The 17,774-nt window shown below is 44.1% G+C and overlaps 1 protein-coding gene across 2 annotated transcripts in view; it reads left to right on the top strand.

Moving 5' to 3' along the window:
- Positions 1-17,774, top strand: part of oxsr1b (oxidative stress responsive kinase 1b) — a 37,740-nt gene that overhangs the window by 13,574 nt on the left and 6,392 nt on the right. Inside the window, exons 3-12 of one of the 2 annotated variants that reach the window (XM_069159440.1) lie at positions 551-659; positions 6,630-6,771; positions 13,031-13,086; positions 13,319-13,428; positions 13,912-14,013; positions 14,144-14,277; positions 14,623-14,671; positions 15,806-15,871; positions 15,957-16,079; positions 16,287-16,364. In XM_069159440.1, the coding sequence (XP_069015541.1) occupies positions 551-659; positions 6,630-6,771; positions 13,031-13,086; positions 13,319-13,428; positions 13,912-14,013; positions 14,144-14,277; positions 14,623-14,671; positions 15,806-15,871; positions 15,957-16,079; positions 16,287-16,364 (969 nt within the window). The remainder of the gene's footprint in view (positions 1-550; positions 660-6,629; positions 6,772-13,030; positions 13,087-13,318; positions 13,429-13,911; positions 14,014-14,143; positions 14,278-14,622; positions 14,672-15,805; positions 15,872-15,956; positions 16,080-16,286; positions 16,365-17,774) is intronic. The other variant, XM_069159441.1, reaches the window with a different exon arrangement.

Raw genomic sequence — 17,774 nt, forward strand, 5'->3', positions numbered from 1 at the left:
ACACACGAAGAAAGAGAGCTCTAAAGCTGTATAAAGAGGTGATTGATGGTGGGTTTTTTCCCCCTCTTCTTCCGCTTAGATGTATATTACATTGACTTAATTTGTTTCTCGTCTGCCTGCTGACGTCATTAAGATTTTAAATCTATCGCACTAAATTTCCCGAATAACTGCAGGACTGAAGAAAAAGGCATTTATTGGGACTGTGTTCGGTTTACTTTTTTTTTCAAACCTTTTATTTATTTAAGAACTGGGCTGTGTTTAGGTTGGATGAAATCAAAAGGACGGCGTATTCGGTGGTTCATCTCACTGCCTCCAAACCTTTTCACAGCAAGACAATAATTGTTTTCGCGCCGCTTCAGCTCGTTAAAAAACATGTATTAGCTCTGATACAAATTTCAATCCATTTCCCACCAGATGATAATGTGACAAGTGATTACAGCAGCTTTATCAAATCAATGGAAAATCAAGGGGTTGTCTGTCAGACAGCTAAATGTATAATATAGTTGTGACTAATTGGATTTTGTCTCTTTCATGCTTTTTTGTTTCACAGAAAGAGATTCAGGCCATGAGCCAGTGCCACCACCCCAACATCGTGTCTTACTACACCTCCTTTGTGGTAAAGGATGAGCTGTGGCTGGTTATGAAGCTGCTCAGTGGTGGTAAGTGGATACCGTATGTCTACAAGGGCATTCCTCCTCCATCATCTATCACAGCTTTTAGCACTCTGCCCTCGACTTCTGCGTGTCAGCCGGAATCTCAAGATCACGGACAGATGAGTAAATAAGACTCATCGTTTGCTCACAAAAAATAAATTACTGTCCGAGACGGGGTTTGTCCTGCTCGTCTAAAGTCAAATTATGGGGGTCCAAGATTCTTTTAGTATGGCCCTTTATGATGAGACTGGGCCAGTAGGAAGAGCTGGGCTGCTTGCTGCCTGTCATGCTAACTGGTATTGTGGGGAATATGACAACAGTGATCCTCATTGTGTCCCTCTGTGAGCTCTTTCCGGGCTTTAACTTGGCACACTGCAGGAGCTAATGACAGGGCAGAGGTAATAACAGCCCACAGGCTGGCGTCATGGCACCCATGTGGCAGCGCTGCAATTAACTAGTGAGAGGAGCATGAAGAGGAGGCCACCGTGGAGAAGAAAACCTCAGAGTGCATCTGGATTTGATTGCATTGTCCAGTTTTATTTTCATCAGCAACATGTTAAAATTAATCGTTAAACCATTGTAGCAGTTCGAGTATTTGGTTTTCTCCACCAACCTGAGAGGGAGAAGAGCTTTTATACTCGACCTGTTAGAGCTCAGAGGAACAAACCTGGAGATGAAGGTGACTTGTGTCAAATATTTGACAAGCAAAAAGCAGTGTGCTCCTTTAACCCAGCAGCTTGATGAGAGCAATGGTCATCTGTTCACAAAGATGAAGAAAAAAAATAAAATAAATGGCCACTTATCTCTCCATCCTGCTTTCCATCTCACGCACTCAATTATACACACATAAACATACGCAGATACACACACATACACACACACACACACACAGAGAACATTTACACCCCTTTCCCCCCCTTGTTCCTCTCAAGCCCGCTTGTGTCAACAGCGTCCCACTGTAACGGATACTGCCCAGGTGGCATGCCTGGGTCCATTGGATACACTTGAGTCGCGAGCCCCTCGGCAGCCGCGTTGCAGCTGCGCCCAGGGCACCGTGCCCGCCAAGCGACGCTCGAGCAGACGGCCGGCCTCACAGCGGGAGCAGACACCACTTAAGATGGCCTCTCTCATCCCCCTTATCCTAGTTAAACAGGGGCCCTTGATGTTGCGTTTTATTGTGCGGCGTAATTAAATGATGGCCGTGGCGACGTCTGCCATGGAGACAGACCTCAAATGAGGTCGAGTTTATAGACCATCACTCCACAGCGCAGAGCATACCAGCCCCGAGGAAGGCCAACTCCTGTGTGCTCCTCCGGCTCGATGGAGCGTAAGAAAGCCTCCACCCTCAGACATGTTTTGTGTCTTCTGCTTTTGACGACTGATAACAGCTTGACAACTGATCTGACAGAACCCCGACATCTTTTTATACTAACAGTTTTTTTTTGTTTTGTTGTTGTTGTTCTCCTTTGGAAAGTTGTTAAAAGACGAGCCAGCGGGTTCACATTCCTACAGATGTCATTCATAACAGAGGGCACTGTTAGACTACATAATTTTGTACTCGCTCACATGCCGTAGACCCATTCAAAACAGTTAATACAGTACAGAGATGTCGGCATCACCTCTTTTTACATTTGGCTGAATGACAAATTTGACTGATGACACGGCACAAATGTTTTAATAGCATATACCATTTTTTTTGTGGTACATCATTTTGACTATTGCAACCGTGGGTATAGAGTCTTATAAAACTTCTTAACATTTAACATTTCAGGTCTTGCTTTAGTTTTTATGCACTGAATTGTTGAGCCAAAAACTCTTAACAGTAAGTTAGCGTTGATGCTCCTTATATTGTCCCATTACAATCTTTTACTGAAGATTATATATCATTTATTGTTCACCCAGATGAGTAGAGCTACAGTAATCTTCTCTCTAACAAATCCATCCGAACCGGTAGAGCCGAGTTTGGAAGTAGGTGCACTGCAGGCGCACAGCTTTTCAGGAAATTTCTGTTCTAAATGTGACATGCAAACAACTGTTTCATTAGAGCGCCACGCAAGGTGTCATCGACTGAATTCACATCGGAGAGACATCCACTGAAACCCACAGCGACAGAATATGAGTCATGCCAAAGCACGTCCGGGAATGTGTTCCCAGGAGATTCATGTGCAGCTTTCCCCGACCCCACCGTCGCTGCTGCCGAGCTCAGTCCAATGCCACTCGGAGTGGAATCCAGCTGAAGGCAGACTGTTATTGGCGGTTTGAATTTAGCATATGAAAAGGAGTTGTCAAGTTTGGAGTGAGTGGATCTGTCAAATCATGATGCAATCCTCAACTATTGCCAAAATGCTGGCGGGGAGCTTTGAAGGTGATTTCAGGTTCACAGAACCAAGACAATCAAATTCTATTGTACATGCAAAATTACCATTTGTTCAATTTTGTATCATATTACTTTTTCCCCCTTGAAAGTGATGTAACTTATGAAACGTTTTGATAGAGGCTGCCTTCAGCCTGAGACAGCAACTGTGTTTTTGCACCACCCATGCCTTGCTGCAGCCCCTCCCATGCCCCACCCTCACTGTCCTCCTCCAACTTCACTTGGCATTCCACATGGGCCTTTAGCACAGTTGGCACCAGCTCACATCTCCTTCGTCCACTTCCCCATCCTCTCCCTCCCCCTCTTTTACTCTCTCATCCTCTCCCTCGGTCTCAGAGCTCCTGCTCTGACCAGGAGAACAGAAAGACTGTGGAGGTGATGTTCCTGGATGAGTTTAGCAGAGTTTTAAAGTCCTGGCTTTTACACAGTCACTGTTTTTGTTCAAAATCCCGAGAAAGGAAAAGAATTGTCTAATCCAGCATGCAACTGAAACGATGATTTGGCATTTCCCCCCCGAGTGTCTCCAACCTCCGCTGTGCACTCCGCTGTCAAGACTTAATTTATGGCCTGTGATTTCTATGACATCTTCCTCCGGTGACAACAGGTGTCATTTCTCTTGCCTTTCCCATGCAAAATGAAACTTTTGGAGTGTTAACCTGTCGGGCAGTGTTGGTTGCTAAAACGACCTAATGAGGCATGAAGAGTTCAATCAGATGAATTTGAAAGAGGCTGACAAGGCTGGCATTTAGTGATTCCCCCAAAGCCTGCGTCAGGGTGTGTGTGTGTGTGTGTGTGTGTGTGTGTGTGTGTGTGTGTGTGTGTGTGTGTGTGTGTGTGTGTGTGTGTGTGTGTGTGTGTGTGTGTGTGTGTGTTTGTTTGTTTGTTTGTATGCACTTCAGGACCTTTTTCCTCATGTCACCTCCGCTTAATGGAGACATGTCAGTGTATCGTCTGGAAAAGTGTGTGTATATATACACTGTTTTGTCTTGCTTTTCCATGTTTGTACAGTATGTCTTTGTCCCTTGTAAAGGAAATGTTTATTTTTACCCTTTAAAATGAGATGCAATGTGAGCTTTGTGGTGCTGGTTGGCAGATTTTGTTGCCTTTAGACGGGCCCAGGCGAGCGGTTAACCCCTGTTTTCAGTCTATATTCTAAGCTAAGTAAGCTGGCAGCAGGCTGTAGCTTCATACCGACTGTAAAGACTTCAGTATCAATCTAACCCTTGGCACGAAAGCAAATTGGCACATTGCTCAAAATGTCAAACTATTTCTTTAATGGTGCAAAGATAAAGTGCGGCTGTAACTTTTCATTTCCATTTCAGCAGAGCTATAAGGTCCTGCACATTAACTGCTTGGTCACTTTCTGATGTGATCACACATTAATTTGTGAGCTCATTAGGACTACATTTCCGCCCTAATTTGAACTCGGCTCTGTTCACTCACCCTGCTTCCCTCAGCGCCTTGCTCGTCGATACCTGTCACTTCTTGTCACTTCCTCTCCTCCCTCCGGCCATCTCAGACACGGAGATGAAAATCCGACCGAGCGCAGAAGCACTGAGAGAAGGAGGAGAACCGTGTGAAGGAACAGAGGAGGCAAAAAAAAATAAAAAAAAATCAAACAGGCTGCCTTTTCTCAATGAGCTTCAAAGAGCCGTCACATCAGAGACGCGAGGCTGCACTCTTCTTACACTCTCCTCTCGCTTCCTGCCAATTCACTCACTCACTCACTCACATATACCCCCGCTATCTTGCACACTCAGACACATCTAGGATGCTTTTCCCGCTTTTCCTCGTCTGTCTTCTCTTTGAATAGCTTTGTCTCTTTCCCTCAGAGCTGAATCACATTTACTGCTGTGCTCTGTCACTGCGCGAAGAAACCCGTTGAACTCCTCATCCTTCCCTCGCTCCTTTCTTACTCTGCCTCTCGCTGTGTCTACGACTGCAATAATACCGTCTCGTCTCAGGTGGCCCGTCATCCTCGGCCCCCGTGGGGTAATGCAGTGTGTGCTCGACAGAGCGCTGCAGGCGAGGACATCCTGAAATGATTTGGCAAATAAATATCTCTGCACCCCGAGTCCTGGCTAAAACAAAATCAATTTGAATCCGGGCATTGTGTCATGAACAGTTTCTGGACCCTGAAGAGACCATTTCCTGCTTTTGTTGCAGCTGAAGGTGTGTGTGTGTGTGTGTGTGTGTGTGCGTATATATGTGTGTGTGTGTGTGTGTGTACGTGCACGCGTACGTGTGCGTGTTTGTGCGTACGTGGAGGGGGGTGGGGACGGCAGGGACATAGACAGACAGTGTGGCAGCCTGGTGTTGGTGTCTCACTGCAGCACAATAAAGCTTGTCAGGCAAGTGGCATTCTTTTTGCCTCTCTTCTTTGTCCCCATTCACCAGTGTTGTCCAATTTTCCGTCATACCGAATGCAAATACTGAACCTCTTTTCAGAGAGATGTTCTTTATTCTGCGGAAAGTGGCACAAAGGAAATCACAGACTGACAGCAGTCTGACTTTTTAGCCAGAGCTCTCCTTTTATGCAGCAGGAGCCAGGCTGTGGGAGACATGGCGACCTGTGTCTCTGGCCCTAATGAAGCCTGGCCAGTTAACAGAGCTACGCTGGTTCTCCATTCGGTGAACACAAAAACAATATTGTGACTTATAACCTCAAATTTTAACCTACACACTTATTTTTAGTGTAAGTTTCTGCCCAGTTTGTACTTAACACTCCGTTTATGAGTTTGAGTTGAACTGAATTGCAGAGAGACAAACTGTGATGATGATGTCATCAAGAGTCAAATCCTGGAACTGCTCAATAGACGTCAAATAATGAAGTGACTCTGACATTAGCCTTGGTGATTTTAACTGGGCACATTGTGATTACGAGTTTTGAATCAAACCTTTTTAGATGAAGCTCTTGTGGATGGAAAACCTCAAACAAAAATTGTGTGTCTGAAATCTAATTTAAAGTCAATGAACCAAGTCTGTAAAATGTCCTTAATGACATTACAAGCTCAAATGTTTTCTCTTTCAGACTTCAAATATCAAAGATAGCACATTATAAATCATTTTAAAGGGTGGATTCATGCTTTATATTGCATGATAATTAATGTTCTGACTTCTCTGCCTTCATCATTTGTTTGTTCTGCCGTGGCTGAATTTAAAGGTCGTGGAGCTGTTTACTGTGGAAGGTCTTTGTCTTAACACAAATAAAGAATTACTTTTTTTCATTCATTAAAATCCATTTTACTGGAACTGGGACAAAGGTCCGTGTGTACCCACATCTAATTTGTCCAAACACTAAGATTATACATTCATTAACTTGACTGGATGTCTGCCTATCCTCCAGGAAGTATATGTTTTCAAAAATAAGTTTTGATTTTGAGAAGGCTTAACAAATAATATAAAGTGGCCTGAGATTACTTTTATCCATGCAGGAGAAGGATCACCAGTTAAAACCAGGAACATTTGATTTTACACAGCCATTTATAAAAAGGTCGACTGTGGGATGTCTCTACATATCTCTCGGACCTTACTGTTGACAATCACAACAAAGTAGTCTGGCCTTTTTATCAACCAAGTTTGTTTGTTTGTTTGCTTTCCAGGCTCTGTTCTGGACGTGATCAAGCATATCATCTCGCGAGGCGAACACAAGACGGGCGTCCTGGACGAGGCCAGCATAGCCACGGTGTTGAAAGATGTGCTGGAGGGCCTGGAGTACCTTCACAAGAACGGACAGATCCACAGGTAACTTGTCTTGTTGCCTTCCACACCGGTACCGTCAGAAAGTTGACACGAGGCTTTTCCTCACCAGAGTACAGATCAGACTCCACCTTGAGAGTTTTTGGAGTGCATGCTATATCGCCACCCTGACCGTCTCCTCGCTGTTGTTTCTATAATAAGCGTCATGCTAATATTATGTCTCCCACGACAGTGGACATTAGGTTTTATAGTGTTTGTATTGATGCATTTTTGCTACGACAGTAATCCAGATTCAAGGCATAATCAAAACACTGTGTTGTCAGGCTTCCACTATTAAAGGAGACCACTGTGATAAACAGCTGGTGGCGCTAATTCTCCACTCTTACCATTTAAATAATTGCAGAACAACGGATATCGTCATTAAGTGCGGTGGAAAACTTCAGTATGTGGAAATATAGTGATCCAAATATGACATATGTTAGTTTCATGTAGCTGTTTTTCCTTTTTTCTTTTTAGATAAATGGAAATAATTTAGCAAAATGATTGCGGTCGACTCAAATAATCTCGACTAGGGAATTATGTAATAATTGTGACGGGCTTACTTGTGTCACATTGAGACATCTTTACATAATAACTAATGCCTACTCTCATTGGGTTCATTGATGTACTAAGTAGCACAACAGGCCAATTTTAAACATTTGTGGGAGAAATGTTTGTGTTCTACATGAAGTCAGATTTTATTTTTCAGACAGTCACTTTCTCTTCTAAAGGTCAAGGACGATGCTGTGATGTGTACAGAGATGAGGCGTTGCACTTCACCCGTAGAACTGTGACAAGTGTTCCAGAAGAAGAGGCAGTAATGATGGGTTTATGGTTTGCCACTACAGAACGGTTATGAATGAAAATCAGTCCACTCCCTTTATTCCTTTCCTATGAGTTCTGAAGCTGTGCACGCGGCAAACGCACTCTGCGTTTTAATGAAACCATAACGAGTTCAAATGAGAAAACTGCTGTGAGACATCTGTAAGTGGACCTCCACCTCCAGGCCGATAATGTTAAAGAGTTACTTTATTAATATGCAGAAAGTAAATGTGTTAATGACAGATTTGCATGCCACAGGAAGTGTGATACTGAAAGCTTTCCTCTAAGCCACTTCAAGACCGAGCTAAGTCCCGGTACTCAGCCTGTTACAGTGGACTCCGAGCCATCACAATACTTGCTGTGTATTTAATATTCATTACTCACTTCTTCATACTCACTGCTGCTCTCTCATTGGCACACATGCAGTCTGGGACAGGCTACATGTGTAAATAATGCATAGATTTTTGCTTGGTTAAGTGCTCAGCAGGTTTTTAGAGTAGCATGCCAATGAGAAATAGAGAGCGGCTTAGTTGACCGTGAGCTTGAATGAGGAATGTATTGTCATCAGCTGTGTACATGAAACTAATAGTTAATGAAATCATCAGCTCATTAAGCTAATTGGAAAGATGCTGTCCTATAGAAACTATGGGGACAGATGAAAGGAATGAGCGCAGTCACTGTTGAAATTGCTGAACTAATTAAGAGGAAAAGCCACTGCAGCGAGCTTCTGCCGCTGGATGTAAGTATCCACTTTCAGCATGATGTGACGGGGTTATCGGTCAGTGCCAGAGAGAAGGAAATGTTTTTCCTGAGTAAAACCTGTCTGAGGAGACGTTAGGGGATCGTGAACGGATCATTAATTCACCCCCTCACTCCATCCCCCGGACTCCGAGGTGGGATTTAAAAAAAAAAAAAAAAAAAAAAATTCAAATAAAATGCGAGGTAACCCGACCGGCGCTGAAAACCGTTGGCATGCTGAGAGTGGAGGGGCCGCCGTCAGTTGATCGGTGTCTGCTGATGTACGTTCGTGCATATGGCCGTGCGTGTTCGCCTTGTGTGTAAGCTGGATCATATGAGTCGGAGCCTCGGGGCCAAGGGGTGAGGAGAGAGTCGAGGGGGTGAGGCTCTGTGAGGAGGGAGAAGGAGAGGAGGCGTCACATGATGCGCTCCATCCAGCCCAGGACAGCAGGAAAGCAATTAGAGCCTTAGGGCCTGGGCTGTGGGCTCGACCGGAGACATTTACCACGAGACGGCGAACGGCTCCACCTCCTCATTCACAGCAACTCGGAAAGTCAGTGATTCAAAGGTGACACTTGTCCTCTAGCTTTACCAGCAGGTAGACACCGTACACATGATATAATATGGGAATACCTCTTACTGTAGATTTTGTCAGCTGAAATGAAGAGAATCATCCTCCGAGTTGAGTATTTAATAACCTCCTCTTACAGCTGTGGTGCTCTCGTCTCCTCACTCATCTCTGACTTATGAGCTTCACTTGAGGGCTTTTCACGGCTAATTACCCTGCATTCGCTGTGGTAATGAGCAGGTAGCGTCCGTCTCCGAGAGTGGTTTTACTTGTGGATTCAGGGAAACTTGACAAAATAGGAAATAAAAAATTGATTTGGAAAAACAAGAGAATTAAATTAAGCAATATGGAAATTCAAATCCACGGAGGAGATCCTATTGTGGTCAAAAGGGTGTTCTTAAAAGAGAGGAGGATGGAAACAGTATTTCATCCCCATATGAGACCCAGAGGCCTTCTAATAAACCGCCTTTTACAGCCCTGTAAGGGGCACCGTGAGCCTGGCACCAGGATGTAATGTCATGGGAGGTGACCCGGTGGCGCTGCAAGGTGCAGGGGCTGCCAGATGAGAATGATAAATCTTCCTGACACTTTCATACCATGGCTGTTCCCACCTGGCTACTGGCCTCGCTATTATCGCAGTAGGTCGTAAAAATGAGGAGGCTACACATTCAATTTTCAATATTTTTTTTTGGTTAGGACAACGCCCTCTGGCTCCTGGCAACCTTTTTGAATTTGGCCTTAATGTGCCTCAACACAGAGATAAACATAATAGTTATACTTCAGCCTCAAGCCCATCTACTATTGTTACATATGGCTGGATTACTTCAAGGAGTTGGGACTTTAAGATTGGGTAATTTTGCCTGTCTGCTACAGTATTTCTTTGAACTTGCACGGTGCATTGTGTCACCACCTCCTCCTCCCTCCTCCTCTTCCTCTCCAGTGAATGTTAATGACTGTCTGCACTCTGCAGCCTTTTTTCTTAGAGCATTACAATCTGCTGCAGTGAACCGGAGCGGCCGTCGTTCTTGAATGAGTGCAGGAGGTGCGATCGGATTTGCTTTGATCAGTCTCTGTGAATGATGCAGCTTCATTCACCAATTATCACAATGGAGATGATTAAAGTGAAAATCCACTTTAAAATATTATTTGCATGTTATTTGGCAGCCGTTGATTTTCTGTGAATTTCAACAAGCTGTAGCATGTCATGCCTGTAGTGATGATGATGATGATGATGATGTCATCTTAAGGAATACATACACCGTGTTTCAAGAGTATTGAAATAACTATGAGGACATGTTGGGAGCAACATGGCTCTGATCCATAGCTTGAAGCTCTTCACTTAGATAAAGCTCATTTTAGTGCAGTAGCTCAAACAAAGTTGGCCGAGTGAACTTTGATGCAATCAGGATTTACAGAGTTTAATCGCTGCGGAGACTTATGCTGTAAGCAGGAGACGGGCACAGCCAGCCTACATGAAGCCTGCTGACTTGCACTTAATTCATATCAAGTCAACAGAGGCTGACAGGAATGTCAGCCTCTGTTGACTCTGTGTGTTTATCTCAAACAAACAAAAGTAGCATGCCAGCACATGTTTAACGTCATACATGAACATATTAGCACTGGGGCATTGTGAGCATATTAGCTTGCCAATGTTAGCATTGTGCTCAAAGGACCAAAGTACAGCCTCACGAGGCAACTAATGTAGTTGTCAACTCTTAGAATCATTAGATATAAACTTTAATTGTGTAAAATCATTCAGATAGCTCACTGTTAATTCTGCATTGGTGGTTACCTTTCTCTTCATTGAGGACTGGTCAACTTTATGGCTTGTTTCCAGAATGTGTCCTAAAGCTAATCCTTTTTCTCGGCTAAATGTTATAAGAGGACAAGTTGGCAGAACTTGGTGTTTAACTGACCCGTACTGAACCCATAACACAAATACTGAACATCATTAGCCCAGGCTAGACCCTGAAACACAAGCCGCAGAAGACATGACTGGGCCCCTCTGAGAGAGGGACAGTGGTTGTGCAAATGAGGCAAAGTATTTTAGGATACCTGCAAACTCGCCGTTCAGCCTCAAGTGGTCCATTCAGCACCTCCCCTCCAATCCTTAAAAAGCCACCTCTCAGATTACCAGGCGTAAATAATCCCTGCTGTATGTGCTGACACCAAAAGGTAGAGGATGAGCATGCTCTTTAAGAAAAAGTAACGAGCGCAAGAGACCGTGGAAGATACCGCGAGCCGATATCACCTGGCTGTTATGTCAGGGCAGCGAAGTGACAGCGGGACAAGTTGGAGCGCCGCCGAGCGCAGACATCTGTACGACAGCAGACATCTATGACTGTGGTTTTTCCAAACAAAACAAAAAAAAAAAACCCACCTGGAACAGCCGTCGCGTTCGTTTTTCATCCCACTCTCCTTTCCTCTGCGTCATCCCCAGTGTTATAGTTACGTAATTGAACTCATCTGGGCATAAATGCACACCAAAGTTTTTGCCGCACCTAGTACACAGAAAGCTCTGTCTGTCTGAGCTGATCACAGAAAGGACTGTTTAGAGAGGGCGCTGATCCCGTCCTGTGTGGTGTCCCAGTCTGCTTCTGGAGAGCCGCGTTACCCCGACAGTCATTTTTGCCCCTCGCCTGGGAATCCCCATCTTTTGCTCTCCAGTTTAGGGTCCTAATGTGGCACATATGCTGCCTTGCTCCATCTGGGACTCGCCGCTTGCCACTCCCTGCCCCTAATCGCGACAAGATCTGTTGGCTGTGTGGCATTTCACTGCAGAGCTCTTAGGGAAAGTGGCGTCTACACTGAAGCATCGATCCAGCAGTTGGAACACGGGTCAGAACTGCGGCCTGCAAACTCTTCAGCAGATTGTGTGTCTCGAGTAGCCTTCTCGGGAAGATTGCGCTTCCCGCTTGTAGCCACCTCCTTTGCCTGTTTGTTGCAAACTCGGGACCTCAGGGCGACTCCAAGATTCAAAGTGTCAGGTTTTCAGGGAGCTATCTTGCATATTCATTTCAAGTTGTAGGAATGCTTCAGCAGTATTCTTATCCGAGCAACACAAGAATCTTTCCAACCGCAGCTGGTACCCCCCCCTCCCCCCCCCCCCCCCCCCCCCCCCCCCACACACACACACACACACACACACACATTTTCTGGTATTTGGCATGTGTTTGAAAGTGTATATGGATTGAATTATATGCCCAATAAAGTAGTACAGTGAGTCTCTTGGAAGCTGTGCCATGTCCCCTCTCCAGACCAGTATTCCAAACTCTGTTCTATTTTTAAATTCATTCATAGCAATTTGTTTGCTGGAATGATCCAACAATATGTATCTGTCAGCTGCAAAGTTTTTACTCCAGTGCCCCTGTCTGGTAGCAACGTGAACTGCTCTTTAGTTCAGATTGCATCTCTTTTGAATCATTAATCTGCCTGTCAGCACAGCTTTAAGAGCAGTTGGGGTAATTTGTGCAAACAAATCTGTTGGATGCTGTTCAAAGTGGTGCAGCGGCTGACAGTGTTGTGCATCCTGTTGAAGTCTTTATTCTGTTATTCTCTATTAACATGTACATCAACAGCTAGCACGCACCGGGATACAACTGCTATCCTCGCCTTTAGCCTGACCCTTCATCTTCATCTCGGAGAGTCTGTTGCTATGGCAACTCGGCCCGTCTGCCACACAGGACGAATACTGCTATCTCACCAGACAGACAGTCAGACAGCTGTCCCTGCTGAATCCGCTTATCACCACCAGGGGAGGCTGAGCGGGGATGAACAAATTAACTGCAGACTGCGTGTGTGTCCGTTATACAGTCTAAAAAAAAAAATGCACAGAAATATGAGAGCTGCTCGACTGTTAGACCAAGATGTATGATGGTGATATGGACAGAAGAATAAGCAATCATAGACAAAGCTTGCATTGAGTCTGTAACATAATCAAACTGGGGGTGGAACTAAAGTTCTATTTCAAAAAAAAAAAAGAAAAAGAAACCTGACAATGAATTTGACCCTAAATGTCTTCACTGTTTGTGTTCACCGGTTAATCTGTTTGAGCTGCAGTCATTTTTTGCTTCGACAGCTGTGTGCGAGTGGCGTTTGTTTAATATACACACAATATCGCTGTCTTGTCTTTCACAGAGATCTTAAGGCTGGAAACATTCTCCTCGGGGACGACGGCTCAGTGCAAATTGCAGGTATTTAGCCACAAGGCAACACAAACGCCACTTTTCATCAGCTGTCCTCAGTGACCCAGATTAGGTGTGAAGAAGTGGATGTTTTTCTCATTCAGACAGGTGACTCTGTTCCACTCTCGATTTATTCATGCACAACAGGTCTGTGGAGGGAAAATTAACTCTCTTGACACTACCGGTATTGACCTACTGCTTCGGCTCCTTTTTGTCTCCCTTTTTCCCCTTCTTCCTTCAGACTTTGGCGTCAGTGCCTTTCTAGCCACAGGTGGTGACATCACTCGAAATAAAGTGCGCAAGACGTTTGTGGGAACGCCATGCTGGATGGCCCCAGAGGTCATGGAGCAGGTCAGTCGTGGAAAGCATGAAGCCAAGGCATCATAAAACTAAACTAACGACAACAAAAATAAAAAGAAGACTTTTTTTTATTAGAAGGCACAAACGGACAGTCGCAGAGCAGCCGTTCTTCTCTTCATTTCTTTGTAGTGTGCATTACACCTCCTGAATACTGACTCTATTTTAGAAACCTGCGTTCCACAGCTTTTACTTATTATCTGTAATATCATTTTTAGAGATAATACTCCACCACCGTTCAGTAACAGGGTGGGACTTAAACTTGCAGATTATGTCTAATTTGAAATGATTGAATAGCAGTGATAGCTTCTGTTCTGGGAGTAGGCTGTGAAAACTCTGGCTCACTTTTTGTATTTTATTTACTGAAACATTAAGCCACATTTCTTTCACTCTTTGTGGTTTAGACATGTGGATTTATCTCTTTCATCTCAATGTGAAATAAAGGATTTAGCTAAATCTATTTATTTTCCTCCACAGGTGAGGGGTTATGATTTCAAAGCAGATATCTGGAGTTTTGGGATCACGGCCATTGAGCTCGCCACGGGAGCTGCACCTTATCACAAATACCCACCAATGAAGGCAAGAACACTGTTGGACCATTTAACTTACCTAAAAAGTTAGACTAGTGATTATGGTTATTCATTGATTAGTGACAAAGACTGAACACAGCGAGAGACATTTTAATACAAACTGTTTCTGGTGTCTTCAGGTCTTGATGCTGACGCTGCAGAATGACCCACCAGCTCTGGAGACCGGCATCACGGACAAGGAGACGGTAAAGAAATACGGCAAATCCTTCAGGAAGATGATCTCCTTGTGTCTACAGAAGGACCCAGAGAAAAGGTGCTTTAATGTGTTGCCTTTACAGAAAGTACATGTATTTAAGCAAATCTTGTGTTTTGCCTCATTTGCATTATGCAAATGATGTGTTCATTACGAAAAGCATGCGGTACAGAGTTGTGGACATTCACTTTACAGTAAGTGGGGGCTGATTTACTTTGCCTATGTCCAGCAACGCAGCATATAATGACTTTCATTGTCTTGCGACTCGTTTTGTTCCACCACACTTCGCTAGTTCTGTCAAACGCATGCTGTACAACATCCGGCAGGTCCTCTATCATTGGGAGTACAAAGGCTTTAACAGACAAATTAACAGGACTAATTCAGTGTCATTCTGCTGTATTTCAGGCCGACATCCTCAGAGCTGTTGAAGCATAAATTCTTTCAGAAAGCAAAGGTAGGTGCCTGAGCTCCCTCTGGACTTAAGACCGAGTCAGTGAGTCAGCATCATTCCTGCTTCAGGCAGCAGCCCAGCTCGTTGATGAGTAAAGGTCTGTGCCCGCAGGACTGATTATGTCTCAGTGGCCTCAGTTCGGCCCCTAGTTATAATCAAGCTGCTCTTTATGACTCCTGAAGGTGTGTTTTTTAGCTCTTGATGATTTGAATTTTCTGAAAGTTATTACTTTAGAGAAAGATTAAAATAAACCCATGAAGTCTCTTCCTGAGATGTTTGTGTGATTCAGGGTACTTCTCAGCTTGTTTCTGAACCAGGCTGACGTCAGTGCAGCATTCCTCTCATTATTGGCCGTGCAGAGCTGTTTATAACAAAGGCAGGGATAAGCAGTCTAACACCAGCCTCCGGCTGCCCAGTCCCCCAGCAACTGGAACAACTAGAGTGCTGGCTCAGCAAGTCACAAAGCCTAAATACAACCTGGTAGGCCAGCTGCAATACTCTGTACGTACAAAAGAGGGCAGGCTTTGTCATTATTTTAGAGCAGATGAACCTACGGTATGAATTAATTTGAAAACTCTGGGCCCATGTCAGCCTGCAGTAGAGATTTTAATGTTTATCAACGCGCATATCATAATTTATTTGATCTTTTCTTGTTGAATTCTACCCGTTTGTTGCAATCTGTTGCAAGAGAGAATTTTTTAAAAGACAATAATAAACAAATAACGTTATCAGTAAGGTGTGTATGTGCATAGGTGATCTGAGAAGAGATTTTAAATCATTCACTAACCTCCCCCTTAAAGGGAAACTGTTTTTAGCCATGACAGCAAAATTCTGGTCTGTTCAAGTCTTGCACTTTGAGCGGAGCACTACCATAGTCCCTTATTTTGATGACTCTCGTGGACCGACATTATATGGGCTCAACAACTCTCTGAGCCAAGTTACATAATACTTTAAAAGTAATTAGAAGGATTTTGAAATCAATCCTAAATTTGACCTGAAGCCAGAGTGGCGAGGAGTCCTGGTAAAGCTCATCATAGGTTAGACTTCTGAATAATGTCAGACATAATCAGGTAACACAGTAAACGGATGTAGAGGACTGTGGAATGACAGCCATTTTGTTTCTTTCCTTCATGACAGACCCACGAGTATTTACACGAGAGGTTACTTCAGAGGGCGCCCACAATAACAGAGAGGTCGAAAAGGGTAAGACGGCAAAGGTTTAAATCTACAGAGTTGTGTGTTATTGCCGCGGAGACGAGCATCAGTTGTGTGCTCGTCTGTGCGCCAGGTACGTCGAGTGCCAGGTTCCAGCGGCCGGCTGCATAAAACGGAGGACGGCGAGTGGGAATGGAGTGATGATGAGCTGGACGAGGAAAGCGAAGAAGGCAAAGCAGCGGTCGCGGCCTTAAGGGTGAGACGATCCCGCTCGTTTTTTTTTTTTGTTGTTTTTTCTTCCTCACATACACACATTAACACTGTAGTTGCACTCCACATGTCATGTCTGTTAATCACTGTGCTCTGTTTAAATTGTCACTCTCGTGTCTGTGCAGTAGCATGTGTTTCCATTGTCTCTCCACTGAGTCTCCCTTATGTGTGTATGTTCTGTCTGACGGCCAAGGAGCAGCAGGTGAAGCCTGTTAGCGCCCCCAGGCGACAAGTGCGCTTCTCCTACCCACTCGAGCTGCCTGCATCCAGGGTTGTTCACCTGCCACCACAATACAGATGGCATTCCCTTAACAAGGAAGGACTCTCACGCGTTAGCCGCGACGCACGCGTTACCTAGGAAGGGCGGGAAAGGCGGATAACCTGTCGTTGGCGCCGAGGGCCGTTGCACACGCGCGCGCGTCGGAAAAAAGCCCGCGGCGACGATTACGCGGATATTCAAGTTTATCCTTCCAGTTATTCACTTTGTAGAACGAGATACATTTGCTTTTTACCAAAGTAAATCTGCACACAGATGAGCACTTGTCTTTCAGATAGTATTGACTTTGTTGTAGCTTTACGTAACTTTACGCCAACCTAAGATGACTGGTAATCACCAGGGTGAGTTATGCTATGAGCTCGTTGGAGGGAAAGACTTACTGCTTTGCTTTGAAGAGGAAATCTGCGCATGCTGTAGATCACATGCGAGTGGAATTTGACCCACAAATCAGCCGAGTCAGAATCCATTAATCAGTACCGTAGGCGTCTTCATGAGGAGCAATATATGTTGTGTCACATGGGAAGCAACCAGATGTATGATTTTTTTAACTGCATTGTTAAGTAGATTGTGCTTTTTTTTTTTTTCTTTTTTTTTTAAATCAATTCAATTAAATCAATTTGTGTTTAGAGTAGCATTAACTGCGTTATGAAATCAAAGGAGTGAGAGTTTCCTTTCCTGGAGGCCATCTGTATTCCATTTCTCCTTCTAAATCACTTTTTTTTTTATTTATACTGACCAAATCACACTTTAATGAAAACAAGGCAAGTTGCTTATCAGCCTTGTAAGTGATCTTTAAACAGGGCACTAATGACCATCAAGGAATTAAAATTTTAGTGTGTCTGCTCCTTTCACGCTGCTTTGTTATTGGCTACTTGTTGGCAAACTGGACTTTAAATTGTTACAGCGGCTCTACATGTTATATGTCCAAACTCCCATGAATTTATGCTCAATAATTGAAGCAATGCATATTGTTTTATACCAGTATGAGAAGATAACTCTACCGCCCTGAAATGAAACCTACTGTTAAACATTGGAGCCTGGCTGAGTACCTGTGTAATGTGTGTCTGTGCTGTAAAGACTAATACAGACTGAATCGCTTTCGCTGAGTGAGACTGCAGATTCCTGAGCTGATGTGATTTCAGTACATCAGCTCAGACGCCACATAACGTCCTCTCAGTCAAGTCAGTTTGTCTTCATTTGGCCTGCAAGGTTTCCGTTTGCCTTTTTGGAGTTGGATTAAACTTGATTTTTGTTTTTTGTTGCAGTTAAGCAGTCTGACTTTTATTAGTGTGACGTTTTGTATTCACTTTTATCGCTTCACTGCTTTTCAAACTAAAAAATAAAACCGCAGTTGTAGAAAATGTGTTGTCACTCGTTTACAGCTCCGTTATATTTAAGTTTTAT

Source organism: Embiotoca jacksoni, unplaced genomic scaffold (genome assembly GCF_022577435.1).
Source record: "Embiotoca jacksoni isolate LCO1_2020_lvr unplaced genomic scaffold, fEmbJac1.0.p SCAF_25, whole genome shotgun sequence".
Taxonomy (NCBI): Eukaryota; Metazoa; Chordata; class Actinopteri; family Embiotocidae; genus Embiotoca; species Embiotoca jacksoni.